The following is a 27,857-nucleotide window of genomic DNA, read 5'->3' as shown; positions in this document are numbered from 1 at the left end:
CAGGTAGCAGAATCCTCCATCTCAGCCACCACCGACCCCTACTTTAGACTCAAATCTATGCTGAGGGTCATGGGGTTTAAGAGGCCAAACCCCAGGGAGCATACCTGCCCTTTGTAAAGTCTAGACTCTCAAAGCTTGGGGAATCAGATAAACCAGGGCAAGATCAGTGTGCGCTGAGTCAGATAATTTTATAGAGGAAGAAAAATCAGGTAAGATCCAGATCAGCAGAAAGGGCCTTATGGGTGAGAAGTGAGGAAAGTGGTGGACCAAGATACCAGAGAGGTGGCAATGAGTGGAAGTGGCCAAGGGACAGGCCTGGCTAGTTATGTGTACTGGGGAACAATAATGGCTTCCAGTTACTCAGCGCCCACTGTGTTCCAGGCACCACGCTGGCCACTTAGTAGGCAGGAGATACTTGTGCACATATATAACTTAGAGAAATTCAACCGTATGTGCTTGTGTTCAGGGTTTAAAGAGATATAATTTTCTCCCAACAATATGGCTTCCAAACCTAATTCAATGACTTCATCTGTTGCTCAGATAAAGAAAAAGCAATCCATTTCAAAAATGAAGGAAAAGCTGGCTATACTGGAGTAATCAAGAGACAAACCAGTGCATATATCTAATGGGCAATTTTAAGGATTTTAATGGGAAATGTTGACTCTAACAGTTTTTGTCTTACATACCAACTTTAACACCTAACCTCTGCATAAGTTATGAGCCCAAATCCCACTCTGCCACTTATACGCTGTGTGATCATGAGTAAATCATTTAACGTCTCTGGGTCTGTTTCATTATCTAGTAAGATGGAGATAAACAGTATCATCCTTGTTGGGTTGTTATGAGGATTAACAAAAATAAAGCAGCTATGGAATCAGACAAGTATCTCAGCACTTAGATTCAGTGTTCATCAAATATTTACTGTTATTAGCTCTAATTTTCAGATAAGAATATATATTCCACAGGCCTATCTCATTTTACTAAGGCAGAAACGAAGTCTCAGGGTCAGTAACTTGCCAAACTGAGTTAATTTTGACTCTAAAGCCAGAGAATGTTCTAAGGATGAAGTCTCTAGGGTTTTTTTGGACTACAGACTCTTGAGAATTGGATGTAAACTATGAGTCCTCTTCCAAGAAACATACTTAAATACACATACAGTCTCTTACAGGATTCCAAGACTATGGTGTCCAGAATGCTTCTCTGGGGTAAGGGCCAAGTGTGAAGAATTCTGAATGTCAAGATGAGAAGGTCTATTCTCCCCCATCTTGCTTTGGCTCCTTCCCACAGCTTGGCACAGCCACACGGCCATCATTTAATAACAGTAACAGTACTGAACAGAGTGAGAAAATGATGCCTGGAAAAGCCCAGGGACTCAACAACTAACACCAAGACTGAGAGGCCCCAGACTTCCAACACTACTGTAGCTATAGTTCTCCCTATAGCCCACACTCACAGGAAAGCTATAAATGAGCTTTAAAATAAGAAAGTATCACCCTAAATAGGCAGCAAGGGATCCCACAGAACCAGCACTCCTTTGTAATCTTATGAAACACTCTCATAAAGTCAATTCCCTAACTGGGCAAGTGTGAAATTTGAAGATGATGGCTGAAACTACACGAGTGGACTTCAGAGCTCTGTAGCAGCTTCCACTCAGCTACACACACAACTGACACAAGCTTATAAGAAATCAATTAAAGCAGGACCACCTTCTACTTGGTAATATTATTGCGTAGCTTGAGTTAATGAACCATCTGCATGCAATAAAATGGCAATTCCTGAGAAACATTCCGTATTTCAATCAGTTTCTTCATGTATTAACATTACCAATAATAGCAGCTGCAACGCTGCAAAGGCAATGTTAGAGAGATGGCTTTCATATAAATCACCTTACTCTAACCTTACATCTTGCAAGTTAGATGTTATTCCCATTTTAGAGTGGGAAAGTGAGATATGAAAGATCAAGTAACTTGATACAGTCACCTAGATAATCAGCAGTGAGTTTTCATATGCCAGTCTATTTTGCTGGGTCATGTAAATAATGATAAATAGCTGCTATACCAGTACCTGCCATGGGTCAGTCACTAAGCAAACATTATCTTTAATACAATCAACTATCCAAAAAGATAAGCATTATCATAATCCCATTTTTCAGATGGGAAAACTGACAATGAAGTAAATCGACTTAAGCAAGGTTGCTGGTAAAGGGTGTAACAGAGAATGGTATGTGGTTTTCAATCGAGATGCATCTAGTTCTTTTCACTATATGCCAAGAGTAGAGGCTACATCTTCTTGGTGCTGCCTCTGCCTCCCCGAACTTCCACCAGAATAGGGTGCTTGATCTGGGGTACTCTCCCCACCTTCTCCAGCAAGGCCTTTCGTAGACGCCGCTCTTCTTGCACCATGATGAACATCTCCTTATGCACAGCTGCCGCCAGGTTCAGGTCTAGCTTCTCTGGACAGGCAGCCATCTTGCAGATAAGCTCCTCATGGGAGAAGACGCAGTATCTCCGGAGCCGGCGGTAGTGCTCAATGCACTGGCGCCCAGCAGGCAACTGTGGGCAGGTTCAAGGTTGAGTGTGGCCAAGTCTGGAGGCCATGATGCCCCAGCTTCTCCACAACCCTCCTGCTTCTCCCCACCATCCCAACACATTCTAGACTCACCCAGTCGGCAGTGCAAAAGTTGACGGCCTCGGCAAAGTTGTAGCCTTGGTTGAAGCCGCTGTGGTAAGCACGGGGGAAGGTGATGACAAATTCTCCTGCACACTGGTTTGTGCGGACAACCTGAAGAACAAGAAAGGCCATGGCTGTTGAGATAGAGATTTTCCTGTATACAGACCTGACTTAAGTGCAAGGTCATTAAGGAGACAAAGAAAAGCCTCAGGGAACACAGTCTGACAACAGAATCCCAGACTCTCCAACTCTGAAAGGAAGGACCACTGGTCTCTGCTCTCAAGGTTTTGATGTGTGTTGAGATGATAGGAAGATTTGAGATTAAAAAATATATCTGTCAAAATATTCCAACTTCCTTAGTAATTTTTGCAAAAATTATAAGTATCACTTTTAATTAAGCTGGACAAGCTTTTTTAGTTATTTACTTTCATCATTTATATATGCAGTTTCTAGAGTCAAATGGCTCTATAAAGATCTGTTATAAAATCAGCCAGCCTTGCCATTCCCCCTTCTCCACAGCCAATCACTTCCACCTCTTCTGATTATTTTGGCGTTGATTATAACTACCTTAAATAACATGCTTCTAGACTATGTTAAAAACAGCCTCCTGTTTCTCAATTTGCTTAGTTTTTTATGCATATATCCCTAACTTTCTGACCAATATTTAAATCTCTTCTCCTATCAATTTTCATCTTTCTGTAGCAGTCTCATGCAACCTTCTGATCTGTCCCAATCTGGACCAGCTGTCCTTCCTGGATCATCACTCTCTTGTGACAGATCTCCTATTTCCTAGATCCCATGTCTTCCTCTTTCTTGGTTTATTCCTTTGCTATGCTTAAGAACATCCTCCAACAGTTTCCTGAGAAATGGTGTGAAGAACCTACTTTTCTTTTTTTAAAGAAAGTCTCTATTCTTACTCTCACGCTTGACTGTATATAGAATTCTAAGATGAAAATCCTCTTTTTTTTTTTTTTTTTGAGACGGAGTCTCGCTCTGTGGCCCAGGCTGGAGTGCAGTGGTGCGATCTCGGCTCACTGCAAGGTCCGCCTCCCGGGTTCACGCCATTCTCCTGCCTCAGCCTCTCCAAGTAGCTAGAACTATAGGCACCTGCCAGCACGCCTGGCTAATTTTTTGTATTTTTAGTAGAGACGGGGTTTCACCGTGGTCTCGATCTCCTGACCTCGTGATCCGCCTGCCTCGGCCTCCCAAAGTGCTGGGATTACAAGCGTAAGCCACCGCGCCCGGCGAAAGTCCTTTTTTTTAAAACTCCCATAGTTGTTGACTCAGAAAATAATTTTAAAGGCACACTGCTCTGATCTTCTAGTGTTACTGTTGAAAAGTTTGAAGCCATTCTGATTTCTAATGCTTGATAAGCATTTGAAACCTGTTTCTCTCTCTCTCGAGCTTATAGGATTCTTCTGGTCTCAGTGTTTGACATGGAAATTTACAGGATATATCTTGGTATGAATTTCTTTTCACTCATGTACTGGGTAGGCCCATTGACTCTGGAAAATCGGTTCTCCAGTTCAGGGAAATTTTCTTGAGTGATTTCATCCTCTCAGTTTTCATCTATTTTCTTTTGAAGTTTCTTTCTCCCTGCCTAGCCTCTGTATCTCCAAGTTGCTTCTGTTTTTTGGGGGGTTTATTTTTTAGGTTTCCTCAGTTGTTTTGTTTGTTTGTTTTTTGACACAGTCTCACTTTGTCGCCCAGGCTGTAGTGCCGTGGTGCAATTTCGGCTCACTGCAACCTCCGCCTCCCAGGTTCAAGTGATTCTCCTGCCTCAGCCTTCCAAGCAGCTGGGATTACAGGCACACGCCACTACGCCGTATTTTTAGTAGAGATGGGGTTTTGTCATGTTGGCCAGGCTGGTCTCAAACTCCTGACCTCAGGTGATCCACCCGACTTGGCTGGGATTACAGGCGTGAGCCACTGCACCGCACTGGCCTCTCAGTTGTTAATCTGTGGCCGCCTGCTTATATTTAAGAGGAAGAGATTAAAAAGCTGAATGGAAGCTCTGAGTACACAGATGAAGCTTGTTAACTGTGAGCTTCACTGTAGGGTGATCTAGCTAAGCCATTTAGTTTGGGAAACTCCAGGTCTTTCCTCGCAGGCCAGTCAGATTCCCCAAAGAAAACCCTTATTTATTTATTTATTTATTTATTTATTTATTTATTTATTTTATTTTATTTTAATTTTTTTTTTGCCTGTAGGAAAAAAGGCCTGGCAGCCAGTGTTCTAACAGCCAAGTGGAGAATGATGGCTGGGAACCTCAGCATCCAGTATGATAAATCCTAATTACATTCCCTATAACTCCACCTTCAATTGTACCTAGGAGACCTTAAACCAGAGACTCTGTTTTAACCTCTTCAGAAATAAATCTTCGGTCTTTTACTAGAGTGACTAGACATTTCTAGCTGCCCAGCATGGGAGGATATCTCACAGCTTTTTTTTTTTTTTTTTTTTTTTTTGAGATGGAGTCTTGCTCTGTTTCCCAGGCTGGAGTGCAGTGGTGTGATCTCGGCTCATTGTAAGCTCCACCTCCCGGGTTCATGCCATTCTCCTGCCTCAGCCTCCCGAGTAGCTGGGACTACAGGCGTCCGCCACCACGCCCGGCTAATATTTTGTATTTTTAGTAGAGACGGGGTTTCACTGTGTTAGCCAGGATGGTCTCAATTTCCTGACCTTGCGATCCACCTGCCTTGGCCTCCCAAAGTGCTGGGATTACAGGCGTGAGCCACTGCACCTGGCCCTCACAGCTTCTTATATAGACATGAACCAATCCTTATTTTCACCCCATCCATCTTTACCCCTAGAATGCCTGGTGCCACCGATAACAAATCTTTGGGGGATTCTGAGGTATGAATGAATTGGGTTGGTTCTCAAGATGTCCTCAGTATTGGCTTATGTTTCAGTTTTCTCATCTATGTTTTCTAGTTTCAAGAATTTTATCATTGTCTCCTCTCGTATTCTCCATCTCTGTAATTTTTTTCACCTTAAAAAATCCCTTTATATAATTTTTGTGGAGTTTCAGTACAGAATGGAAGTAGCCATGTGTATGCTTAATCTGTCATCTTTACTGAGAAGTCTCATAAAGCTTTTTAACATAAACATTCAATTTTGGTGAAGACACAGTGAAGTAGGTACAGTGCCAGTAAGGGAATCAATACATTCTACTCTCTGGAAAACAAATTTGCTAATGTATATCAAGAACCCTTCAACCCAATGATTCCTCTGCCAGGAGTCTAAATTAATTTGGGGAGAATTAACATCCTAACAATATTAAATCTTCCCATTCATAAACATATCTCCACATTTATTTGGACCATGCATCAGCTCCCACCTCCATCATATTTTCTTCTCAAATCTATCTCTACTTAGAGACAACATCAGCATTTCTTTCTTACCTGTATTACTGCACTGGCCTCAATTACTAACTGCCAGAACTATCTTCCAAAAAATGCAAATTTGACCATGTAATGCCTCAGCTGAGAGCCCCTCACTGGAATCCCCATGCCCACATGATTAAGCCACAGCTCTGACAGGTAAACTCTTACTCTTCTTTCAGGGATCACTGCTCCTACAAAACCTTTCCTGATAACCCCCGCTTCCTAAATGCCCTAGTTTGTTGCTCTTTTGCAGCGCCTTTAATGCTTTATTCCACTTATTTACTCCTCTGTCCAGCACTCACCTATGCATACACAAATGCAGGCACTGGGTTATTTGCCTTCTGAGTGTTGACCAGAGAGGCCTTGCACACAGAATGAGCTCTAGCAACATTCACTGAATGATCTAGTCCCAGGCTTAATTTTATTTATTATTAATTAATTAGAAGGGGTCTTACTATGCCAGCCTTAATTTTATCGACAAGAAAACTAAGTCTCAGATAAGCCTCAGGTAACAGAGCCAGGAGTAGAACTTGATGCTCATAACTCTGTCTCACCCTGCACCCTGATTCTGGCAATGTCACTTTACTATTTCCTATGTGGTTATTTAGAAAAGTTCTCCTCACATTCTGCAGCTGTTAAAAATGACAACTGTGAATAGCCAAAAAGTAAAAACAACCCCAAAGGTTCATCAACTGGTGTATATTCCTGGGCCATCAAAGGAATAAAGTTCTGATACATGCTGCAATGTGGATGAACCCCAAAAATATGCTAAGTGAGAGAAGAAACAAATGACCACATATTATTCCATTTTTATGAACTGTCCAGAAAAGACAAATCTATAGACAGAAAACAGATGAATGGTTGACTGGGACTAGGGGCTGGAAAGGGGAGTGACTGTAAATAGGTATAAGGGATCTTTTTGGGGTGGTGGAAATGTTCTACAACTGGATTGTAGAGATGGTAGCACAACTCCATAAATTTACTGGATTGTGTACTTAAAATGGGTGAATTTTACAGTATGTAGCAAATCATACTGCAATAAAACTTTAAAAAATGGTTACAGTTCATATAGTAACAAAGTGAAAATCATTCCAGACCAGTGCTGTCCAAGAGAAATATGCTAGGTACACAGGTACTTTTAAATTCTTTTGCTGGGCACGGTGTCTCACGCTTATAATCTCAGCAGTTTAGGAGACCGAGGCGGGCAGATCACTTGAAGTCAGGAGTTCAAGATCAGCCTGGCCAACATGGTACAACCCCGTCTCTACTAAAAATACAAAAATTAGCTGGATGTGGTGGCGCATGCCTGTAATCTCAGCTACTTGGGAGGCTAACGCGGGAGAATCGCTTGAATCCGGGAGATGGAGGTTGCAGTGAGCCGAGATCGCACCACTGTACTCCAACCTGGGCAACAGAGCGAGATTCCTTCTCAAAAAAAAAAAAAAAAAAAAATCAGGCACAGTGGCTCACGCCTGTAATCCCAGCACTTTGGGAGGCTGAGGCAGGAGGATCACCTGAGGTCAGGAGTTCGAGACCAGCCTGGCCAACATGGTGAAACCCCATTTCTACTAAAAATACACAAAAATTAGCCAGGCACAGTGGCTCATGCCTGTAGTCCCAGCTACTTGAGAGGCTGAAACAGGAGAATCGCTTGAACCTGGGAGGCAGAGGTTGCAGTGAGCCGAGATCACGTCACTGCACTCCAGCCTGGGCAGTAAGAGTGAGACTCCTTCTCCAAAAAAAAAAAAAAAAAATCTTTAGTAGCCACATTAAAAAGGTAAAAAGAAATAGGTAAAATTAAGTTAAATATATTTTATTTAACTTAACATATTCACAATATTATCATTTCTATGTGTAATTGGCACACAAAAGTATTAAGTGAGATACTTTGCATTCTTTGTTTCGTACTGTCTTGAAAGCCAACATGCATTTTACACTTTCGGCACATTTCAGTGAGGACTAGCCACATTTCAAGTGCTCAATAGCCACATGTAGCTACCAAATTGGACAGTGCAGTTCTAGACCAATAAACTTACCAAATTGATTATAAAAACCATACACTAATTATTGCTATGTCAAATTTTACATAGAAAAATAACAGATGGAAACATAACAATGCTTAGATGTTTAGAGTGGAGAGAATAAGGGCGAACTTTCTGTTTTCCATTTTCTGGAAAGAGGGCTGTTTATTTTATAATGAAAATAGGCCCGGGCGCAGTGGCTCACGCCTGTAATCCCAGCACTTTGGGAGGCCGAGGCGGGTGGATCACCTGAGGTCAGGAGTTCGAGACCATCCTGGGTTTCATGGTGAAACCCCATCTCTACCAAAAATACAAAAATTAGCTGGGCATGGTGGCGGGCACCTGTAATCCCAGCTACTCGGGAGGCTGAGGCAGGAGAATCACGTGAACTCGGGAGGAGGAGGTTGCAGTGAGCTGAGATCGTGAGCTGAGATTGTGCCACTGCACTCCAGCCTCCAGCCTGGGTGACAGAGCGAGACATTGTCTCAAAAAAAAAAAAAAAAAAAAAAAAAGAAAAGAAAAGAATACTTACATTACATATCTATAAAAAGAAACGGCCTTCTTCCATCAAAGGGGAAGGCGGGGTGATGGGGGCAGGGAGCTAAAGATACCTCTGGGGGAGCTCCAGCTGGCTAAACTGCAGCCTGCCAGCATGAGAACATAAAAATCACAGATGCTTGGATTAAGGGGATACTGCCAAGTCCAAAGGGCCTGGAGATGCTGGGAACTACCTACAGGAAGGGCAGGGCAGACAGAGGGCTGGGTGGTAAAGTAGCAGCTGGCCAGAGAAGATGGTGAGCCACGAGCAGGAGAAATGCTGTGGAGGTGTAAGCAAAAAGCACATATTTCGGAGTCTGTGATAAAGTTTTTTAAAAAGAGGTAAACAGCTCCATGACCTTCTGCATATATATATATATACACACACATATATACACACACACATATATACATATACATATATATACACATACATATATATATATACACACACACATATATCTATATGCCTCTTAGCTACCCAAATCCTTCAGAGAATTTTTTTTTTTTTTTTTTTTTTTTGAGACAGAGTCTCGCACCTGTTGCCCAGGCTGGAATGCAATGGCGCGATCTCGGCTGACCGCAACCTCCGCCTCCTGGGTTCAAGTGATTCTCCTGCCTCAGCCTCCCCAGTAGCTGGGACTACAGGCATGTGCCACCACGCCCGGCTAATTTTGTATTTTTATTAGAGATGAGGTTTCACCATGTTGGCCAGGCTGGTCTCGAACTCCTGACCTCAGGTGATCCACCCACCTCAGCCTCCCAAAGTGCTGGGATTACAGGAATGAGCCACCGTGCCCGGCTCTTTTTTTTTTTTTTTTGAGACAAAGTCTCGCTATGTTGCCCAGGCTGGAGTGCAGCGGTACAATCTCGGCTCACTGTAACCTCTGCCTCCCGGGCTCAAGCAATTCTCCTGCCTCTGGCTCCTGAGTAGCTGGGATTACAGGCGTGCGCCACCATACCTGACTAATTTTTGTGTTTTTAGTAGAGACTGGGGTTTCACCGTGTTGGCCAAGCTGGTTTCGAACTCCTGACCTCAAGTGATCTGACTGCCTTGGCCTCCCAAAGTGCTGGGATTACAGGTGTGAGCCACCGTGCCTGGCCAAGAGAATCCTCTTTTACAGTTTTCCATGGCATTATAGACAAGGACTGATGCTGTGCTATGGGTCAGGAAGAGAGAAGTCTAAGGAAAGTCAGACCCCATGTCTACTTGTGAAGCAGCAGAACTCAAGCCCTTGATCATCATCCTTAAATGGGGTGAGGTAGAGAGAGAAAAGGATAACTCCCTGAGTGGAGGAAGATTGCCTGAACTGTTATAGAACACCTTCTTCTGTCCAATTCCCTAGATATCCCAAGTCCTTGGTTAAATATCACTAAATTGTATAATAAAAAAATATTACTCATGGGGCATATAGTATACCAAAACAAGGAGAAGGCAAAAAGAAATGCAGGTGAGAACCACTGACTTAGTCCAAAGCCCTACTGTACAGATATCTAGGAATATCTGAAGGAGACATTAATTCAATATTTATTGACTATCTCATGCATTAGAGTAAGTGGTAATGTGTCCAAGGCCAAAGAGCGTGGAAGGGTGTAGGGAAGAGTAGCAGCCCCGGATAATATTTAAAGCAGAGATAGAGGATCTACTAATTCCTGTTCTTACAGGACTAGTGATCAAGCTGTTTTAAGATCCACACCAGAAAACTGGCTGATGCTAATCAATGCTAGAAATTCCCAGGAATATAAAGTCTCTCACAGGTAAGCCACGTTGTATACCCAGCAAAACGTTTTAAAAGGTAAGAGAGAAGTACACAGAGGATAGACCAGAACTCTGGGTTCAACTTTTGACCCGTTAAATAAAAAGACCTATCCATTGCTCTGAGAAGGGTAAGAGTATACAAAGTATGGCAGAGGCTGCTAGTTGTACCCTGATATTCATTCTTGTCTTCTGTCATAACAACACGACCTCCAGTTTTAAGTGGTACTTGACCATCCAAAATAAGAATTAAATTTCCCAGTTTTCCCTGCAGCTAGATGTGGTCATATGACCAAGTTTTTACTAACAGAAGATGAATGGAAATGATGTGTGCCTTTAAAAGATTTGTCTAGCCCTGCACTTCCCCATTTCCCTCTTCCACTGGCTGGAATGTAGATGTGATAATAAGCTACCCCGTAGGTGTTACCCTCAAACACATGGCCCAGAGGGTATACCATCATACGGTGCATCTAATCACTATTATTTTGGGTCTCTACTAGAGTAGTCAAACCTGTAGCCCAATTAAGAACAGCAATGAAGAAAGGGCAGGGGCAGAATCTAGATGACAACCACCACCACCACCATCATAAAGGACACCACTAAATCATTCCTGCCACTTGTCTCTGTTGCCTGGGTACTCACTGGCACACCATGGGACATGAGGGTGTTGGGATTCATGAGGGTGACAAGTTGGTGCAGGAGGTCAGGCTGGCTATCAAACAGTTCAGGTGTCAGCTTCTTCATCACTTCTTCCAAATGTTCTGCTGCAAGTGAGGGCACCCCATACCAGGTCTTTGGCTCACCCCTGCACAAGTGGAAAAGGGACACACAGTAAATCACACCTCGGTCATGCAGGGAGCCCACACTGACTTGATTCCCTGGCTCCCCAGGGTCCCACTCACCAGTGGAGGTAGTTAATGGAGTAACTCCAGTGATCCTCAATATGCCAGCAAAAGGCTGAGAAGACCATGCCCACGTAGAGCCAGGGCACCTTCATGCCAGAGATATCTGCATTGATGTGGCACAGTACAGACTGTTCCAACACCGGCATCACATTTAGGTTCCAACCACTGGTAGCATACTCCTGCCAGGTCAGGTATTTGTAAAAAGGGCATGAGGGTTATGCTAAGGAACTGAGATCTTAAGTCATTTTGTTTAGCCTAGGGAACCTTAATTTTGAGGTCAGAGACTTTTTTGAAACATCTTAAGAAACATATAGGTTTTCTCCCTACCTCTCCACCAAAAAGCATACACACAAAATTTCAATTCTATTCACTTCAATTTCTGCGAAGTTTACAGATATATCCATCTACCAAAATACCTGCAAGTTAAAAAAATCCTGTTCCGGATCAAAATGTACCCTTTCTTGGAAGCACAACTAGGCCCTCATTTTCTCCTGTGCATACAAACCCCACTCCCTGAACACTACTTATGGATGAGCCAGGATCTCATATACCTTCTCACTTAATTTTTATAACAAATTTGCAAAGTAGATATTATCCCCATTTTAAAGATAAGGAAATGGGCTCACAGAGGCGAAAGAACCCATCTCATGTTTGTACATGCCAGGTACCAGACTGTTTTCTTTCATCTCATCTAAATCTCATGGCTACGTAAGACAGGCATAATTATCCTCATCTTACAGAGATACTGAGTTTTTCAGATACTAAATGATTTGCCTAAGCTCACACAGCTGACACGTAACCATGAATCATCCACTCACCTCCTCTTCGGGGGTTAGGTGCCGTTTACTGTCACTGACAGGGAAACCGCTGCCAAATTCTTTGGAATGGATGTCAGCTCCATACTCAACAGTCACATCTTCCTCAATGCTATTTACCAGCCTCCAGAACTCCTTCTCCACAAGTTCTGTGGGCACCATCTGGGGGAAGACAGGTAGCAGATGATCATGGCCCATCACACCCTGGACCCACTGACCCAGGTGAGCTGAGACCACCTGGCACCAACACCTATGATCCTAGCCCAACACTACCTCAGCCCTCCATCACCTACATGCACGGGCATGTTGAAGTAGTCAGCTTTAAAGGAGTCGGCCATCTCGCCAAAGCTCTGCAGAGTGTATTCCCGGGTAGCCTGCTCAAAGCCAAAGGCTTCTGGGGGCCGCTTACACTCCTGAAACCCAAAGGAGAACATGTCACCAAAACAGAGGCAAAGAGGTGAAGAATCCTCCCAAGTAGAACTGGAATATAAGGGGTAGGGAGGGAGAAGAGCCCTAGGTCTGCACTCAAGGCCCCTGAGGCAGGCCTTACTTTACAGCTGTACCTTTTGCTCTTACCACTTCGGCTTAGTCTTTTCATTCCCCATCATGCTTTTGCTCAGTTCCTCCCTACTGAAATGTCCTTTTCCACTTTCTTTCATTGGTTCCTCAAAACTCAATTCCAGTCTCACAACTTCCAGGGAGTCATCTCATGCACTTTTCTTCCTTTAGGACTTTATCTAAATGGCTCTGACTTTAATATGCTATCCTGTGTTCTTCTGCCACCATTTTTCCTCTCTAGCTAAAATGTGATTCTTTTTTTTTTTTTTTTTTTTTTTTGAGACGGAGTCTTGCTCTGTCGCCCGGTCTGGAGTGCAGTGGCACAATCTCAGCTCACTGCAACCTCCGCCTCCTAGGTTCAAGCGATTCTCCTGCCTCAGCTTCCCGAGTAGCTGGGATTACAGGTGCCCGCCACCACGCCCAGCTGATTTTTGTATTTTTAGTAGAGATGGGGTTTCACCATGTTGGCCAGGCTGGTCTCAAACTCCTGACCCTGTGATCCGCCCGCCTTGGCCTCCCAAGTGCTGGGATTACAGGCGTGAGCCACCACGCCCAGCCTCTAAAATGTGGTTCTATGCAGGGTGCTTAGAGAAGGTTTTTTATGCCCAGACTAAAACTATAAGGCTGGGAAAATGGCATTGAATATTCTAGTACCTTGAAAGATGGAAAACGGGGCCGGGCATGGTGGCTCATGCCTGTAAACCCAGCACTTTGGGAGGCTGAGGTAGGTGGATCACCTGAGGTCAGGAGTTCGAGACCAGCCTGGCCACCATAGTGAAACCCTGTCTGTACTAAAACTACAAAAACTAGCCAGGCGTGGTGGCAGGCGCCTGTAATCCCAGCTACTCAGGAGGCTGAGGCAGGAGAATCGCTTGAACCCGGGAGGCAGAGGTTGCAGCGAGCAGAGATGGCATCACTGCACTCCAGCCTGGGCGACAGAGCAAGATTCTGTCACAAGAAAAGAAAAGAAAAAAGAAAGAAAGAAAGATGGAAAATAAAGACACTGGCTTTTACAGTATCAAACCCTCCACTAATCCTGTTCTTGAGACTGTCTCAGAAGACAGGATGTGGGTCTACCTCATTTTGTACCTATGTTCATTATTTTAGATGAGAACGATATGTACCCCAAAATCAGCCACACACCATGCTTATGTTTGAAAAAATAAATGTCCATCTGGTCCAGTAACTTACAACCACTTATAGAAGAGAGTCAAGTAGAGTCGACAGTCTTGATACTGTTGGTGTCCAAACTCCTCCCCAACTAGAATCTCCACCACTACCAAGGCCAATATGCACTGCCCTGATTTTTCCTCATCTGTGTATGTCTGTCTGTGTGTATGTATGCATGTGCACACCCGGTCTCTACAACCACAGTTGAGTCCCTAAGATAAGGCAAATGTCTGCTCTCCAGAAATCCAGAGGGAAATGTGGAAGATAAGCACTGAGAATTTGGGTGAAGGTAGGAAGTTCATGAAATGTACCTGCCCAACTTCCTGGCTGCTTGGCCCTTACTGCTGCTTCAGCTGCTCTCCTTACTGCCCCTATACCCACAGTAGGCATGCTCTCCTGCTATACCTCTGTTCCTGCTAGTCCTCCACCTCCCAGTCCCGAACAGCCACCCACCTCTCTAGTTAAAGCCTGTAGCACTGCCTCAATCTAAATATAACAAGAGGAAAACAACTAAATAAATATTATACCCATGATACACCATCTAAAAAAATTCCAGACCTTGATTAAACTTAATAATATAGAGAAATGGTTATAAAGTAACAAATGAAAATATATAACAAGATCTCAAACTTGTTAAAGATAGTTACATATAAGTAACAGCAGAAAGATAAGAAAAAAATATACCAAACTATTAACAATGGTTATCACTGGGTGGTGGGAAGACAAGTAATTTGACTATTTTCCAAAATGCCTTTTTTTTTTTTTTTTTTTTTTTTTTTTTAAGACAAGGTCTCATTCTGTTGCCCAGGCTGGAGTGCAGTGGCATGATTTTGGCACACTGCAACCTCCGCCTCCTGGGCTCAAGCGATCCTCCCACCTCAGCCTCCCGAGTAGCTGGGACAACAGGCGTGCGCCACCATGCCTGGCTAATTTTTGTATCTTTTTTGGTAGAGACGGGGTTTCGCCATGTTGCCCAGGCTGGTCTCAAACTTCTGGGCTCAAACGATCCGCCCACCTCGGCCTCCCAAAGTGCTAGGATTACAGGCGTAAGCCACCGCGCCCGGCCTCAAATTTTCTAAAAAAGAAAAAAAAAGAACAAAAACTCAGAAATTGAAAGAACATTTTTTTCTTAATATTCCTATCCTTCAAGTCTCATTTCTGACATTTTCCCTGATTATTACCCTTAGCCATTTTCCTCTCCTCTGAACTTCTATATCTCAGAGCTTCTAACACACAATTTAGCCTCTGTTTATATGTCACCACATACAGTCTAATTATGATGCTTACCTCTCCAGGTGGTCTGGGAGCTCTTAGAGGACAGAAGCAAAGGCTGAATCTCCTGCTCCTTTCTCCCAAAGCTCTGCCCAGCCTAATCCCACCACAGAGACCCAAAATCTAAGACTATGGCTGAGCTAAGAGGCTGCCCTAGTAAGTCCAGATGAAGGAAGGCAAGGAAGCCCTATGAGGCAGATGTGGAGTGGGGAGGCCTTACCGCCATGACACACTTTGGGCACCGCCAGACACCCTTGGGGATCTCAGGCAGAGGAGGCAGCAGGCAGAAGATGTGGTAGTTGTCATCACAGCCATCACACAGCAGGAGCTTGTCATCCTCATCCCCTCGAGAACACATCCGGCAGACATATGACTCAATCTGCCAGGGGAGAGGAGCAAAAGTTCTCCATTGGAAATCCACTGTGTTTGCTGGCTGAATGATTTACAGCCCTGTACAGGTTAGTCATGCTAGGTCTGGAGTTCAACTGCATGTATGTACCATCTCCCCAAATAAGCAGGTAGAGCTGCAAGAGCAGTCTTTTATCATCCAGTCTTGAATCCTCCCATTTTTATTCATCCAATAAACACTTACTAAACCCGTGTTCAGAACTACGCTGGACTCTTGCACAAAAACAAGACATGGTAACCTTCCAAGTATATACAGTACTCTAGAGACATGTGTTCATAAAAATTAAAAATTGCCAATAGCGGTCCATAAACGGAACTGTGGGAGCCTAGAGAAGGAAGCACTCAAAGCAGCTGGAGATAAGCAGGGATGGCCTTGAGAAAGGACTTCATTGAAAAGGTGACACCTGAAACTGGCTGAAACCTGAAGGCAAAACAAAATGTGGCAACAGGGCAGAGCACAGGGGGAATCTCTTCCAGACTGAAGAAACAACATGTGCAAAGGATAGGGACGAAAGAGCATACTGCATCTTATGGGGAAAAATGAACATACCTACAAGGAGTTCAGTGTGGCTATAGCAGAGAAGTGAGGTGGGCAGTGCTGGGGGATGAGGCTAGAGGTCAGCAGGGACTGGATCATGCATGGTAATGAGGAGCTTAGCCTTTATCCTGAAGCAATGGAGAGTGAGGCTCCTTCTCTGGACCCTTCCAGCACTTCATGTTGACAGCACTTGATCACCCTTTCTTGCTCTTTGTTCCATGTGAGTTGGCTTTGTTTCCCCAATTAAGTGAGCTACCTGAGGGCAGGGCCCATGGAGGCCCGCTTCTGTGGTTAATGCGACCTGGTCCAGTGCCATGCAGGGGAATGCTTATTGAAGGGACGAGAAACAGAGCATTAAGAAGTCAGGGCTGGGTCCTTACAAACTGGGCATTGCTGTGGTTCCTCCGCAGCCTCATGGTCATCTTGGTGCAGGGTTCTGGGCTGTGACTCAGCTCCTCCTTGCTCTCCAGGAAGGTCTTAGGCGTTGTTGACTCCACCTTCACATCCCCACCTAACTCCTCCTTCACCACTACCGTGGGGGGACACTCAGGCCCCTCCTTATCTGGGAGAGAGAAAAATGGCTGTAAACACAGGTCTAGGACACTTAGGGCCCTGACTTTTCTCCCCAGGTGAGGCCACCCCAGCCTGTTAGGCCTTACCTTTCTTCCGCAGAGTCTTGTCTTTGGCCATGAGGCCCAGGCCCATCATTTTGGGGCCTGCCCCATAGATCTGTAGCTTTTTCAGCTCTGGATTCTTTTCAATGTCTTCCTCTGTGGGTTCCGGCTGGAAGGAAAGAAGGAAATGAATCAAGACTGCTATCTGGGGCAGATTGTCCCATCCTAAAAGAACAGTAACTTGGACTACATATCACCTGATCTCATGCTGAGGGCTGAGGCACAGATGGGCTAAGCCAAGAACTCAGAGTTGCTTTTTGGAGACTGAGGGTAGGTGAGCTGCCTCCTCGGCCCTCTCTCGGAAAGGAATAAAAGACAGGATATCTCAGTTTTCCCAACTGTAAAATGAGAATATTACCTCCTCCCTTATAGTTATGAGGGGGGTTAGGGACAATATATATGAAAAAGCTAACAGTGTTTGGCATTACCAACAAATGGCAGTGACTAATAGGATCTGCTAAATTACATGCTTCAGTGAGCCCAGGGACAGTGTCCATCTTGTTCTCTATTGTATTCCCAGTGCCAAGAATGCCTGGCACATAAGCTTCTGCCTGAAGACATAGCTATAAGGAGCTGCGAGCAGTGGTACACACCTGTAGTCCTAGCTACTCAAGAGGCTGAGGCGAGAGGATCACTCAAGCCTAGGAGTTCAAGATTATAGTGCACTATGATCAAGCCTGTGAATAGCCACTGTACTCCAGTCTGGGCAACATAGCAAGACCCTATGTCTCAAAACAAAACAAAAGATACAGGTATAAACAGAAAGAAGAGTTCTACCGCTATGAGCAGAGTAAGTCCAGAAAGGAACAAAACAAGCAAGAGCAGACATACAAAAGAGGTTGCACAAACAGATCAAGACCCAGCTCAGCAGCTCAGCTGAGAGGGGAGAAAAAAGCAAGAGTGAAGCCAGAGAGAGGCACACTAATGCTCAGAAGAACTCAGAGAACAAAAGAAGGGACAGTGGAACAGGGAACACAGCCTTAGCCAGAGGGAAGGGGAGGACTCCCTCCACCTCAAAGCTCTAAGTTCGAAGAAGGGGAGTACTCACATCAGGCTGCAGTCTCTTGGCCCGCCGGCCATAGCTGTTGAACTTGGAAGGCTGCACAGACTGTCGTAGGGGGATGCTGTGGGGTTTGTATTCCTTGTCCTTCTCCTCATTATCAAATGGACGTGTGTTACACTGCTGGGGACAGGTGAGGGGTAAGGGTCAGGACATGGGACTCCAGCCCGCAAAAGCAAGAACTTCCCTCTACCCTCACCCAATGGCATCCAAAGTTGTGGTCCACTCACCTGACCCACACCAATAGCCCCTGTTCCACTGGTCTTTAGCACTGACACCAGCACACATTTTGGGAATTCTCAGTGCCTTTGCTTGTATCACTCCTCCCTTCCAGTCACTTCCTCCACCAACCATCTCCCCAACTAAATCAGACGCCATCTCTTCCCACACCTTCTAGCCCAAGCTCTCCCTTCTCTGATTTCTCTATCAGTTAAAACTTTGTCACATAACAAATAAGCTAGCCGTACAGATAACTCCAGCACCTCTGACTCTGAGCAGTGTAGAAAGAGAATAAGCATCACCAGGAAAGAGCAGAGTCCAACTCCCAGGTCTCCAGTCCACTAAACCAGTTTCATTAAGAGCAAGTGTGGAAATCTACGCTGAAGGGTAAAGCCGCACCCTGCCCCACTGTGACATCCTTACCACAAGGTTGGCTCCAGACTGGTACATTTCATAGGGATAAACAATGCGTTCGTAGTGGGAGCGTAGCAAGGAGCCAATATTTTTGCCTGGTGGGTAGTTGAGGCGCTGGGCTACCCGAGCCCACCGACGGTCCTTGCAGATAGCTTCATAACCACCTTCCTCCACCACAATCTGAAAAAACAAGCAGGAAAAGACATGGATGTGCCATGTGTATTTATGTGAGGGAGTAGGCCTGTAGAAAGGGCAAAAGGGCAATGAGGGCAACTGTAGTCCCTCACTTCACTGGGGGCTAGCCCCTTATCCCAACCTCAAATTGTAGCAAAAGATTCCAAGATGTTCTGATGACAGCTTGTGTGCTACCAAGCTGTGCCCCTTCCATTGCAGCCTAAAGATCTAATAACCAAACTAAGGGGGCCCCCAGAGTACCAAGGATATTGGGGTTCGGTGGGAGGGGTGCTTGACAAAAACCTGTTCTTACTTTGCTGAGACTGTAGAGGTCCAAGATCCGCCGTTCTACATTGGGAATCTTTAAGGAGGAGCCCTGGATTTCCCAGAATTTGGCAATCTGGTCCAAGTAGTTCAGTTTCACTCTCGTCTGGGCCTGAAGAAGAAATGGCTCAAAGAGGCTGGCCACCCCCTCCCACTGACCACTATCTTTGGGTCCAATCTTAAGGGAGAACAGAGGAATACAGCAGTCCACACTTTCACTACCCAGGGCTTCTCCCAGTGAACCGGATCCCAGACTCTAGGCAGTGCTTAGCCCCACCTCACTCTCATTTCTTTTGTTTTTGTGTTTTTGAGACGGTCTTGCTCTGTCACCCAAGCTGGAATCACGGCTTGGTGCAATCACAGCTGACTGTAGACTTGACCTCCTGGGCTCAAGTGATCCTCCTGCCTCAGCCTCCTGAGTAGCTGGAACTATAGGCGCACGCCACCACGCCCGGCTAATTTTTGTATTTTTTGTAGCAATGAAGTTTCACCATGTTGCCAGGCTGGTCTCAAACTCCTAAGCTCAAGCAATCCATCCACTTTGGCCTCCCAAAGAGCTGGGATCACAGGCGCGAGTCACCACACCCAGCCACCTCTCTCTCATTTGTCACCTTCCAGTCAATCAGAGAAGCCCAAGGTCCCAATAGAGAGGGTCACAACTGCCAAAAGCTTTAGATATGTCCTCTCTCAGTCTCCCTGACAGGGTCATGTGAGTATTATCATCTCCTGTACAGATGAGGAAACAGAGGTTCAGAGGAGTTAGGTCACACAGCAAGCATCAAGATATTTTGGTGCCAAATAATTTGAGCTTTGGCTCTCCCTCTGCTACTGATTTGCTATGCTGCCTTGAGCAAATCAGTCCCACTGTGGACTCCTTTTTTCTTTTATTAATAATTATGAAAGGAAAAGAACTGCACGGTCCACTTACCCCAGAGGGGTAGACTTAATGAGGGGACCAGTGAAGATCCTCTGCAGATTTCAGAATTATATCTAAGCTCTAGGCATGTTTCAGAGAAAGCAAGCTCCAAAAGGGCACATGCACCTCCTTATGTACCATCAAACTTGTTCCATGGTGGCTAAAGGGTGAAAGTGCATGCTATAACTATAGACAGAATGGCCTAGAACTAAGAGATGGTATATCAGAGTAGCACTAGCACCTGGCCAACCCAGGACCCAATGTGGTCCAAAGAGACTAGGAACAAGATATGTATCATGCTTCCCTGAAATCTCAGTAACCAAGAAGGACTCCCATAGGCCCCAAGTCTATAACCTCCTCACTCCAGTCACAGGGCCTGGTTCTTGGAAGAACTAGATAGTCATTACCATTCACTACCTTGCCCTGATCCCATTAGGGGGAACAAAGACAGCTCTTTCCATTTCATAGTTGAGAAAAACTAAGGTCTATTTGTGGAAAGAACCTACATTTCCTTGGCTGTGAGAACCCTCAAAGGGCAAGGAAGTGCTCCTTCGACCTCAGCCCCTTAGCTTTCTGAAGTTGGCCTCATCCCTGCCCCTTCTTATTAGCCAACACTCCCTCTATAGAAAACCTGCCCTTGTGTTATGCTAGGCAACATCTTGCCCAAGCTGTGCCCCTATAAACCTGACAAGATATATTTTTCTTTTCTGAGATGGGGTCTTGCTATGTTGCCCAAACTGGTCTTGAACTCCTGGGCTCAAGCAATCCTCCCACCTTAGCTTCCTGAAATGTTAACAGTGCCGAGGCTGAGGAACTCTGGTCTAGAATACAAGTGAACTTTTAGGGTATAAGTATTCAGCTGGGCCTAGGCCTAATCCCCCACCCCTTGGACATCTATTAAGATTTGTGGGTACATAATAATGGGGGAGGGAGTGGCAGCATATGCCTAACCTAGAGCTTCCATGGAAAACTCCAGGATCTTACATGGAACTGGCTTTAGGGAACCTGATCTCACTACCCCAGGGCATTCTCAAGCAGGGAAAACCCCACCTGTCCTTGAAAAGGGCCTGGACTTCCTGTACAGAACAAAAGGGAGAAGGAAAATCCTACCTGCCTGACCCCTGGCCAAGTCTCTAACCATTCCAGCCTCCACGGAGCCCAGTTCTTGTGTTGTTCTGCCCATCTACCTAAACTCCCACCTTACCAAGCACCCATGGAAGCAAAGTAGAAAGCACAGGGCTGTGGATGAATTGGGTATATGAAGCCACATTCAGCTGGCCAAGGAAGAAGGGGTATCAGCCAGTGCCCTATTTCCTTTTTGTTGACTCAGCTAGGGTAGGCTAGTTTACAGGGGAGCCTCAGAAGTAGCAAACCTTTGTGAGAAAGGGATATATGTCCCCAGCCTTTGGGCTATCAAATCACAAATGCTAAATGCCCCTGGCTCTTGGTTATATTTAGAGCTCCAAAGCTTCTTCCATGCCCTGGGCACACTAAAGTAATACGATTTCACAGAAGAGAGAATAAAGGCCTAGCTAGGTAAAGTACCTCAGCCAGAGAAACTATAAGGGAAGTGGGATTAGAACTCAGGTATACATTCTCCCAACCCCACCACCAGCTCCTAGTCTTCTCACCTCTAGCTCATTCAGCCTCTGGATTCGGGGGGTAAACCTGAAGTTGTCCACTTCCACAGCAAAGGGTGGCTGCCAGTCCTGAGAGGGTAGAGAGGGGAAAGGGACTTGAGTTATCTCAGCATAGTGTAAGACCGGAAGTCACCAAAAGCAGCTCGGAATCCCATTGGCATCTTCCCAGACCTCTAGCCACTCCAGACCCTTTAACCTGCAAACATCCTACCCAACCACCCACCCCCACCTCCCCCCAGAACTCACAAGAGTCTAGCAGCCCCTCCAGTCCACACCCAAGACTCCATGCACATGCCCTAGGAAACGTCTCCTGAGTCCCACCCAGCAGTACAGTGCCAGGATTTCAAGAAATTAAGAGATGGAGCCTCTGTTTTGTTGACCCTAAACCTTCTCCACACCCACATTAACTCCTTATCCCCTAGGCACATGCTGTAGGACACACAGGCCTGGGAGTACTGGAAAGCACACAGGATCTAGAGTCAGAAGATATGGGTTCATGTTCTAGATCCGCTACTTACTAGCTATGAGATTTTAGCTTTCTGAACCTGTTTTCTCATCTGTGAGGTGGGAATATGAACTCTAGCCCTGGCTTCCTCGCCAGACCAATATGGAAAATTAAAACTAGTTTTCAAATGAAAATGTTATTCAAAGGAATCATCATTATGACCTGAAATCTAAGGCTGACCACACCTCACAATACACATACATGCAGGGTAGCTCAGCTCCGATTCTGGCAGGACGTAAAGGTCTGGGCCTTTAATGTTTGTTCTCTCAGTTTAAAGGGCCTGAGATAGACACTGCAGGGAAGGGCAAGGAACAGGGAGCAAGTATGTGTATCACTCACCCAGTCTGGAAGGCTTCCTGTAGATCCTCTCTCATACACCTGCCTGGTACAGGAAGAGGCAGGGGAGGAAGCCCCAGGGGGTGGGGGTAAGTGCTGGGATGCCTGACTGTGGTGGCAAAGAATGGGAGGATTTGGGGAGGGAAGTCAGGGAAAGATCATGAAAGTGGGAGACACTCTGCTCTGCCAAGTTGGAGCTTGCTGTGTCCTGCCCAAAGGTCAGCTGTGAAGAACCCCCTCTCCAACACCCCTTTCCAACCTCCTATGCAGTCCTCTCCTTCCCAGAGCCCTGGCTCCTGCTGGGGTGGCGAAATGAACCTAAAGTAACCTAAACCAATGCTCTCATTTTATAAATGGGGAAAGTGAGGCTCAGAGAAAAAAAGTGAAATTTCCAAAATTACATGCTGAGTTAGTGGTGGGGCCAAGAACCCACGTCTTCTGACCTCTGACCCAAGGCCTTTGCACTACACCAGACATCAATGTTCATACACTCATGCATACACATGGGGTGGGGGGGGGGGGGGAGAGACAGTAAAAGAGAAGAAAAACTGTTTACCTCTTCTGCACACACACTTTTAGAAAATGGGCTAGAGGACTCATACTTGCATGCATACACAGACCACACTCCCCTGCCCCTACCAGCCAAAGCAGGTGGCAAACATCTGGGGCTCAGTAAGCAAGGGCAAAAAAAAAAAAAAAAAAAAGGGCAGGCCAAAATGGTATGGCTCAAATCCAGACAAGCTCCCCATGCCCTCTTGCCTCTCATCAGGATAGGGCACTCGCCTCAGCACAGGTAACCCAGCTAAGAAGGTGCTCAAACCCAAAACTCCGGGCACCCTTCTTTCCTGCTGAATCAAGTTCTAGACAATCAGTGCAACATCAAGCACCTGACAGGAAATGGCAGCCCTGGAATGCTACGGCAGGAGCCATGGATGCAACAGATACCTGGGAAGGCCCTGCAAACCGCCTGCCTTCATCTCCAGACTACTGTATGCCAAATGTATGCCAAATGTATGTTGGTATTACTGGGATGTGGTGATAAAAAAAAAGGCTGGCTACCTGATGAAGAAAGCAAGATCCTTCCAAACTCCACTGGGTCTACTCAGGGTACCCACACTCTCCTCCCACCCATCTTTCCCAAGCGTAGCAGTCACCTGCCCAGCAATTCAGGCCCCAAACCATCCTTCCTCCAGCAAACCTCCAATTCCCAGGCACCCACCCATATACAGGTTCCCATCCTGGGCCCAAGCATCACTTGAGCGAGTGCTTCAAACTTCAACCAGAAGGCCAGCTGCCTAAAGGTGGCCTAGGAGCTGCCATAGAGAAGGAAAAAACAAAACCAAACCAGAGAGCCAGGTATCCTGGATTAGAGGGAAGCAAACTGTTGAACAGTGAAAAGAAGCATAATAAAGGACTGCCTCCTGCTGGCCACGCACACCTGGGACATGTCACTCTTCCCCTTCCTGATGCCCCAAAGCAGGGTAACAACACCTGCACAAGGCCAGCCTGCCTAAGTCAGTCCAAGATAGAAAAAAGGAATTCAGGCCTCAACTACCCCCTATGTCAGCTACACCTCTTTTTCCCACAGGCTTGCCCAACCACTTCAGGGAGTGCCTCCTTGAGGCTGCCCAGGACTCCTGCCTCTCCCTTCCACTAGCCTTCCTGACCCTCTACCCACTGCCACTCCCTCACCATGGACAAGGACACCTCAGAAATCTGTGGCCAGACTCCAAGAAGGAAGAAATTAGCTTACCCAACACCTCCTAGAGGATCTATCTGAAACCATCCTAGATCTGTGGCTGAGCACCAGAAAGCACCAAGTTGGATAAGGAGGCCTGTGGTGCCCTCCTCAGGTGGGAATGAAGCTTCCTATTCCATTTCAGCCAGGAGACACCCACTCAAAAACACCCTTTTCCAGCAAAGCTCAATTTCTGCCCTTAGAATCCCAACTGATCACTGAACATTATCATCACTTTTCCACCATACCAGCAACGCAGCAGCTTGCCCTAGCCCTTGGGAGACTTCTAGCCTGAAGCCAGGCCTAGGAGGAAAGCTATGGCCTTTGTTGCTGACCCCTGGGAATCATGTTCCAAAAGGGACAGAATTCCATGGCTCCATTCTGTTCTGGAGGCCCAAGAGTGCCCTATCCTCTGGGATCTCCTACATCCTGGACCAGAGCAGAGTAGAAATCTTCTGAGAAGGACTCACACCCTACCACCAAGCTGACCGGTCCAAACATCTCCATAGGAAGTCAAGTCTGCGGGATGATGTGCAGAAAAGGCCTTGACATTGCCTTCAACGAGGAAAAGAAGAAGACAATTCCCTGAACCCACCTCAAGGGAGACAGAGCAATCCCTGTGAGACTGATTTCCTGACTGGTCCAGCAGGCCAGGATATTATCATAGATGAATTGGCCTGGCAAGGTATGAGTAAATATGAGTCAACCTACATAGGAATAAACCAATGACCACATCAAACACCCTCACAGTCACAATAATTACCACTTATCTAGTGCGTACTACATACAGACGCTACCTAGTTTAATTCAGTCCTCTAAATAACCATTCCTGGGATCCATTTCACAGGCTCGGAGAGATTACTTCTACTTTCCCAAGGTCACACAGCTGCTCAGCTTCAAAGTGGGAGTTTTGAACTCAAGTCTGTCTCCCTTCAGGACTGCGATCTTTCTATTAATACTATACTATGCTGCCTGCCTTAAGGGAAGTGATGACAACAGATTGGAGAAATGCCTTATTTTTACAGCCTCGACCTAGGTGGCCCGGGCTAACTAAGACATGTACGGGGTGCCTCTCTGTGAACTCCCTCCGGCCCACTAGGAATCCCTGTCTTAAACCAGGAGTGATTCTGAAGAGCCGGGGTGGGGGTGGATCTCTGACTCCAGGTCACCTGTGGGCCTCACACCACGAGAGGACCCCTGGCCCAACACCCTTTTTCCGATCCGCGCCGCATCCACAACGGTCCCAGCCACCCCCTCTCCCCACCTCGAGCTGCCCTCCGCCCCAGACTTCGCCGCTGGCTATCCTACTGCTTCATTCCGTCTCGCCGCCGGCGAAAACCGGCCCCGGGGCTTACCGCGGGTGGGCGGATCTTGCAAATGCCCGATTTCTCTGCGATGGGCCTGATTTTCGCGATGTAGCCAAGAGGGTCTCGGAACTCGGCCCAGCTAGGCTCGAACACCGGGCACTCCGGTGGCGGTAGGAAATCGTCGGACCCCGGCTCCATGGTGGGCCCGAGGTCTGGGCCAAGGATCAGGAGGCTTGGACCGCCCTTAAGGACTCATGGCGCCGCCGCTGTGTGAAGCCGAGGCAATGCTCGGAGGCTAGGCCCTAAGCGGGGCAGCCGCCGCCCGCCGAGGGCCTAAGGGGGCGTGTGGCCGTCGTGCTCTGAGAGTCTCAGGCTGACGCTACTGCTACCGCCTCTTCGTCCCGCTCCGTTTCTTCCAAACTGTGTGGTTGCCTCCCCACTACCGCAGCCTTCGCCACCACAGTTACCTCCCAAACGCCGCGGCCTTTAGCGCCGCCGCCGCCATCTTGGTTTGTCAGCGTCGCCCCCTCCCCACACCACAACAAACCGGATCCTTCCGCGGGGTGTCCTTCCGAGCCTTGTATACTCTGCGTCACACCAAGCCCTAGGAAACCTTCATATAGTGGAGACCGAGCTAAACAGGCTGGTATGGGTTTCTATTTGGAAGGGGTTACTCAAAAGTACCACCCCCCGACTGAGAGAAAATAGTTCATTGCAAGGGCGGAGGAACAAGATTGTAATTAGTATGCCGGATCCTCTTTCCGGATGGACCGGCGGTGCACGTTTAAAGGCCAGTGATGCGCATGCGCGTTATGGAGACCGGAAGAGGAGCTGGTGTCCGTGGGTGGTGGAGTCAAACCGGCACTCCCTCGCAGACCTCAACCAGGTCGCTAGCCCAGCACCAGCGTTCTCTGTCCCTTCTCCCTGGTCTTACTGGTGTGGGCCGCGGAAGGCGGCTCTGGGAGCCTGATTGCAAAGGAGCCCTTATGCTGGCCCGCGGGATGGGGGGAGATGTACTAGGCTCCAGCTCTAGACACTGACACCTCTGGGGCTTTGAAATAAGGAAGGCAGGAAGCTGCTCACTCCCCGGGGATTATGGATTTTTAGAATTCTGAGTCCCAAGTAAAGGAAGGAAATCTTTATTTCATCCAAGGTTACAGGTAGAGAGATGGGGTTTCTATTCTTACCCCCCAAAAGTCACTGGGAGTCAGCATTTTAATGAACGCTTTCAACTGTTCTGTGTTCACTTTTACCGTGTACACATTTGTGGCATATACTCCTACAAAATAAGCCTGTGTGTATGTATACTTTAACTATTGGATGTTTGGCAACGGCGTATTTATCCAGTGTCTACTGTGTAAAACACCTGTTTGCCCATTTGTGAGCCTACAGTGTACTTACCAAACATCCGTGCACTTTGATTGTATTTGTGTGTAGCCCCTGTGCATTTGGTACCAACTGTATGTACATATAGTCCTATCGTGTGCATGTTCCTTGAGCAGTTTCTGAATAGGTTCATTGCAACTACAGTACTTTGAATGAGTATCAAACCAGTACTTTGTACATATACATCAGACATCTACTGATTGGAGGATCATCTATGTCATTCATCAGCTGTGGACCTACTGCATATAGTTTGAACACCTACTGTGCAAATATTTGAGTACTTGTGTACATGCTGATTAAGTAATTTTGTTTTCCCCCATCAGATTATGAATTCCTTAAGGGCAGGGACCATGTGGCCTTATACATCCTTAGCACTTGGCATGTTAAGCAGTAAATGAATGTTGAGTAAACAAAAGAAAAATGAATAAATGTCCTTAGTATATATTGACTGAAAAATATGTATACTTTTTGCAAACATTTCCTGTTTAACATATTAAACATCCACTGTAAGCTTGAGGCAGGTAGGGAGTGTCATACCTTCATGCAGTTAACTGTTCCTAATCAGATACTGTGCCAATTAGGTCCATCCTGCCTACTTCAGGACTGAGCTAAGGACATCCTGGCTGAGGGAACAGGGCACACAGGTAGGAGCTCACGCCCTGGGCTCAAAGAGTCATGGCTTGCAGTCCCACCAGCTCTGCCATTTTCTAGTTTGTAACCTTGAACAAGTCCCAACTTCTGTAACTGAAATGGGGATAATACATACCTTGCAGAATTGTTGTGTACTTGGCACATAGCAGGCCCTCAGTATCTGGTAGCTGTTATTTTTATCTCTGAGAGTCAACAACCAATATGCCAAAACTCATTAAGAATCTCCTTTGTGGCCGGGCGCTGTGGCTCACGCCTGTAATCCCAGCACTTTGGGAGGCCGAGGCGGGCGGATCACGAGGTCAGGAGATCGAGACCATCCTGGCTAACACAGTGAAACCCCGTCTCTACTAAAAATACAAAAAATTAGCCGGGCGAGGTGGCAGGTGCCTGTAGTCCCAGCTACTCGGGAGGCTGAGGCAGGAGAATGGCGTGAACCCTGAGGGGCGGAGCCTGCAGTGAGCCGAAATCGCGCCACTG

At 46.4% G+C, this 27,857-nt stretch overlaps 1 protein-coding gene across 9 annotated transcripts in view; it reads right to left on the bottom strand.

Annotated features, from left to right (window-relative positions):
- Nucleotides 1-25,889, bottom strand: part of KDM5C (lysine demethylase 5C) — a 70,290-nt gene extending 44,401 nt beyond the window's left edge. For 6 of the 9 annotated variants that reach the window (XR_004028778.1, XR_004028777.1, XR_004028779.1 and 3 more), the window contains exons 1-14: nt 25,392-25,889; nt 21,449-21,526; nt 18,891-19,013; nt 18,413-18,583; nt 17,759-17,893; nt 16,696-16,819; nt 16,417-16,598; nt 15,311-15,469; nt 12,384-12,503; nt 12,094-12,252; nt 11,273-11,454; nt 11,013-11,175; nt 2,662-2,781; nt 2,358-2,552 (exon numbers count right to left, since the gene is read on the bottom strand). Coding sequence is in view for 6 of the 9 variants with exons in the window: in XM_030807461.1 (XP_030663321.1) it covers nt 2,358-2,552; nt 2,662-2,781; nt 11,013-11,175; nt 11,273-11,454; nt 12,094-12,252; nt 12,384-12,503; nt 15,311-15,469; nt 16,417-16,598; nt 16,696-16,819; nt 17,759-17,893; nt 18,413-18,583; nt 18,891-19,013; nt 21,449-21,526; nt 25,392-25,541 (2,061 nt within the window). In the remaining 3 variants the exon portion in view is untranslated. Of the gene's footprint in view, nt 1-2,357; nt 2,553-2,661; nt 2,782-11,012; nt 11,176-11,272; nt 11,455-12,093; nt 12,253-12,383; nt 12,504-15,310; nt 15,470-16,416; nt 16,599-16,695; nt 16,820-16,907; nt 17,238-17,758; nt 17,894-18,412; nt 18,584-18,890; nt 19,014-21,448; nt 21,527-25,391 lie in introns of those variants that run through there. The other 3 variants (XM_030807457.1, XM_030807460.1, XM_030807462.1) reach the window with 2 other exon arrangements.
- Between the last annotated feature and the right edge of the window lie 1,968 nt (nt 25,890-27,857).

Source organism: Nomascus leucogenys, chromosome X (genome assembly GCF_006542625.1).
Source record: "Nomascus leucogenys isolate Asia chromosome X, Asia_NLE_v1, whole genome shotgun sequence".
Classification (NCBI taxonomy): Eukaryota; Metazoa; Chordata; class Mammalia; order Primates; family Hylobatidae; genus Nomascus; species Nomascus leucogenys.
This window is presented reverse-complemented; position numbering and strand designations above follow the sequence as displayed.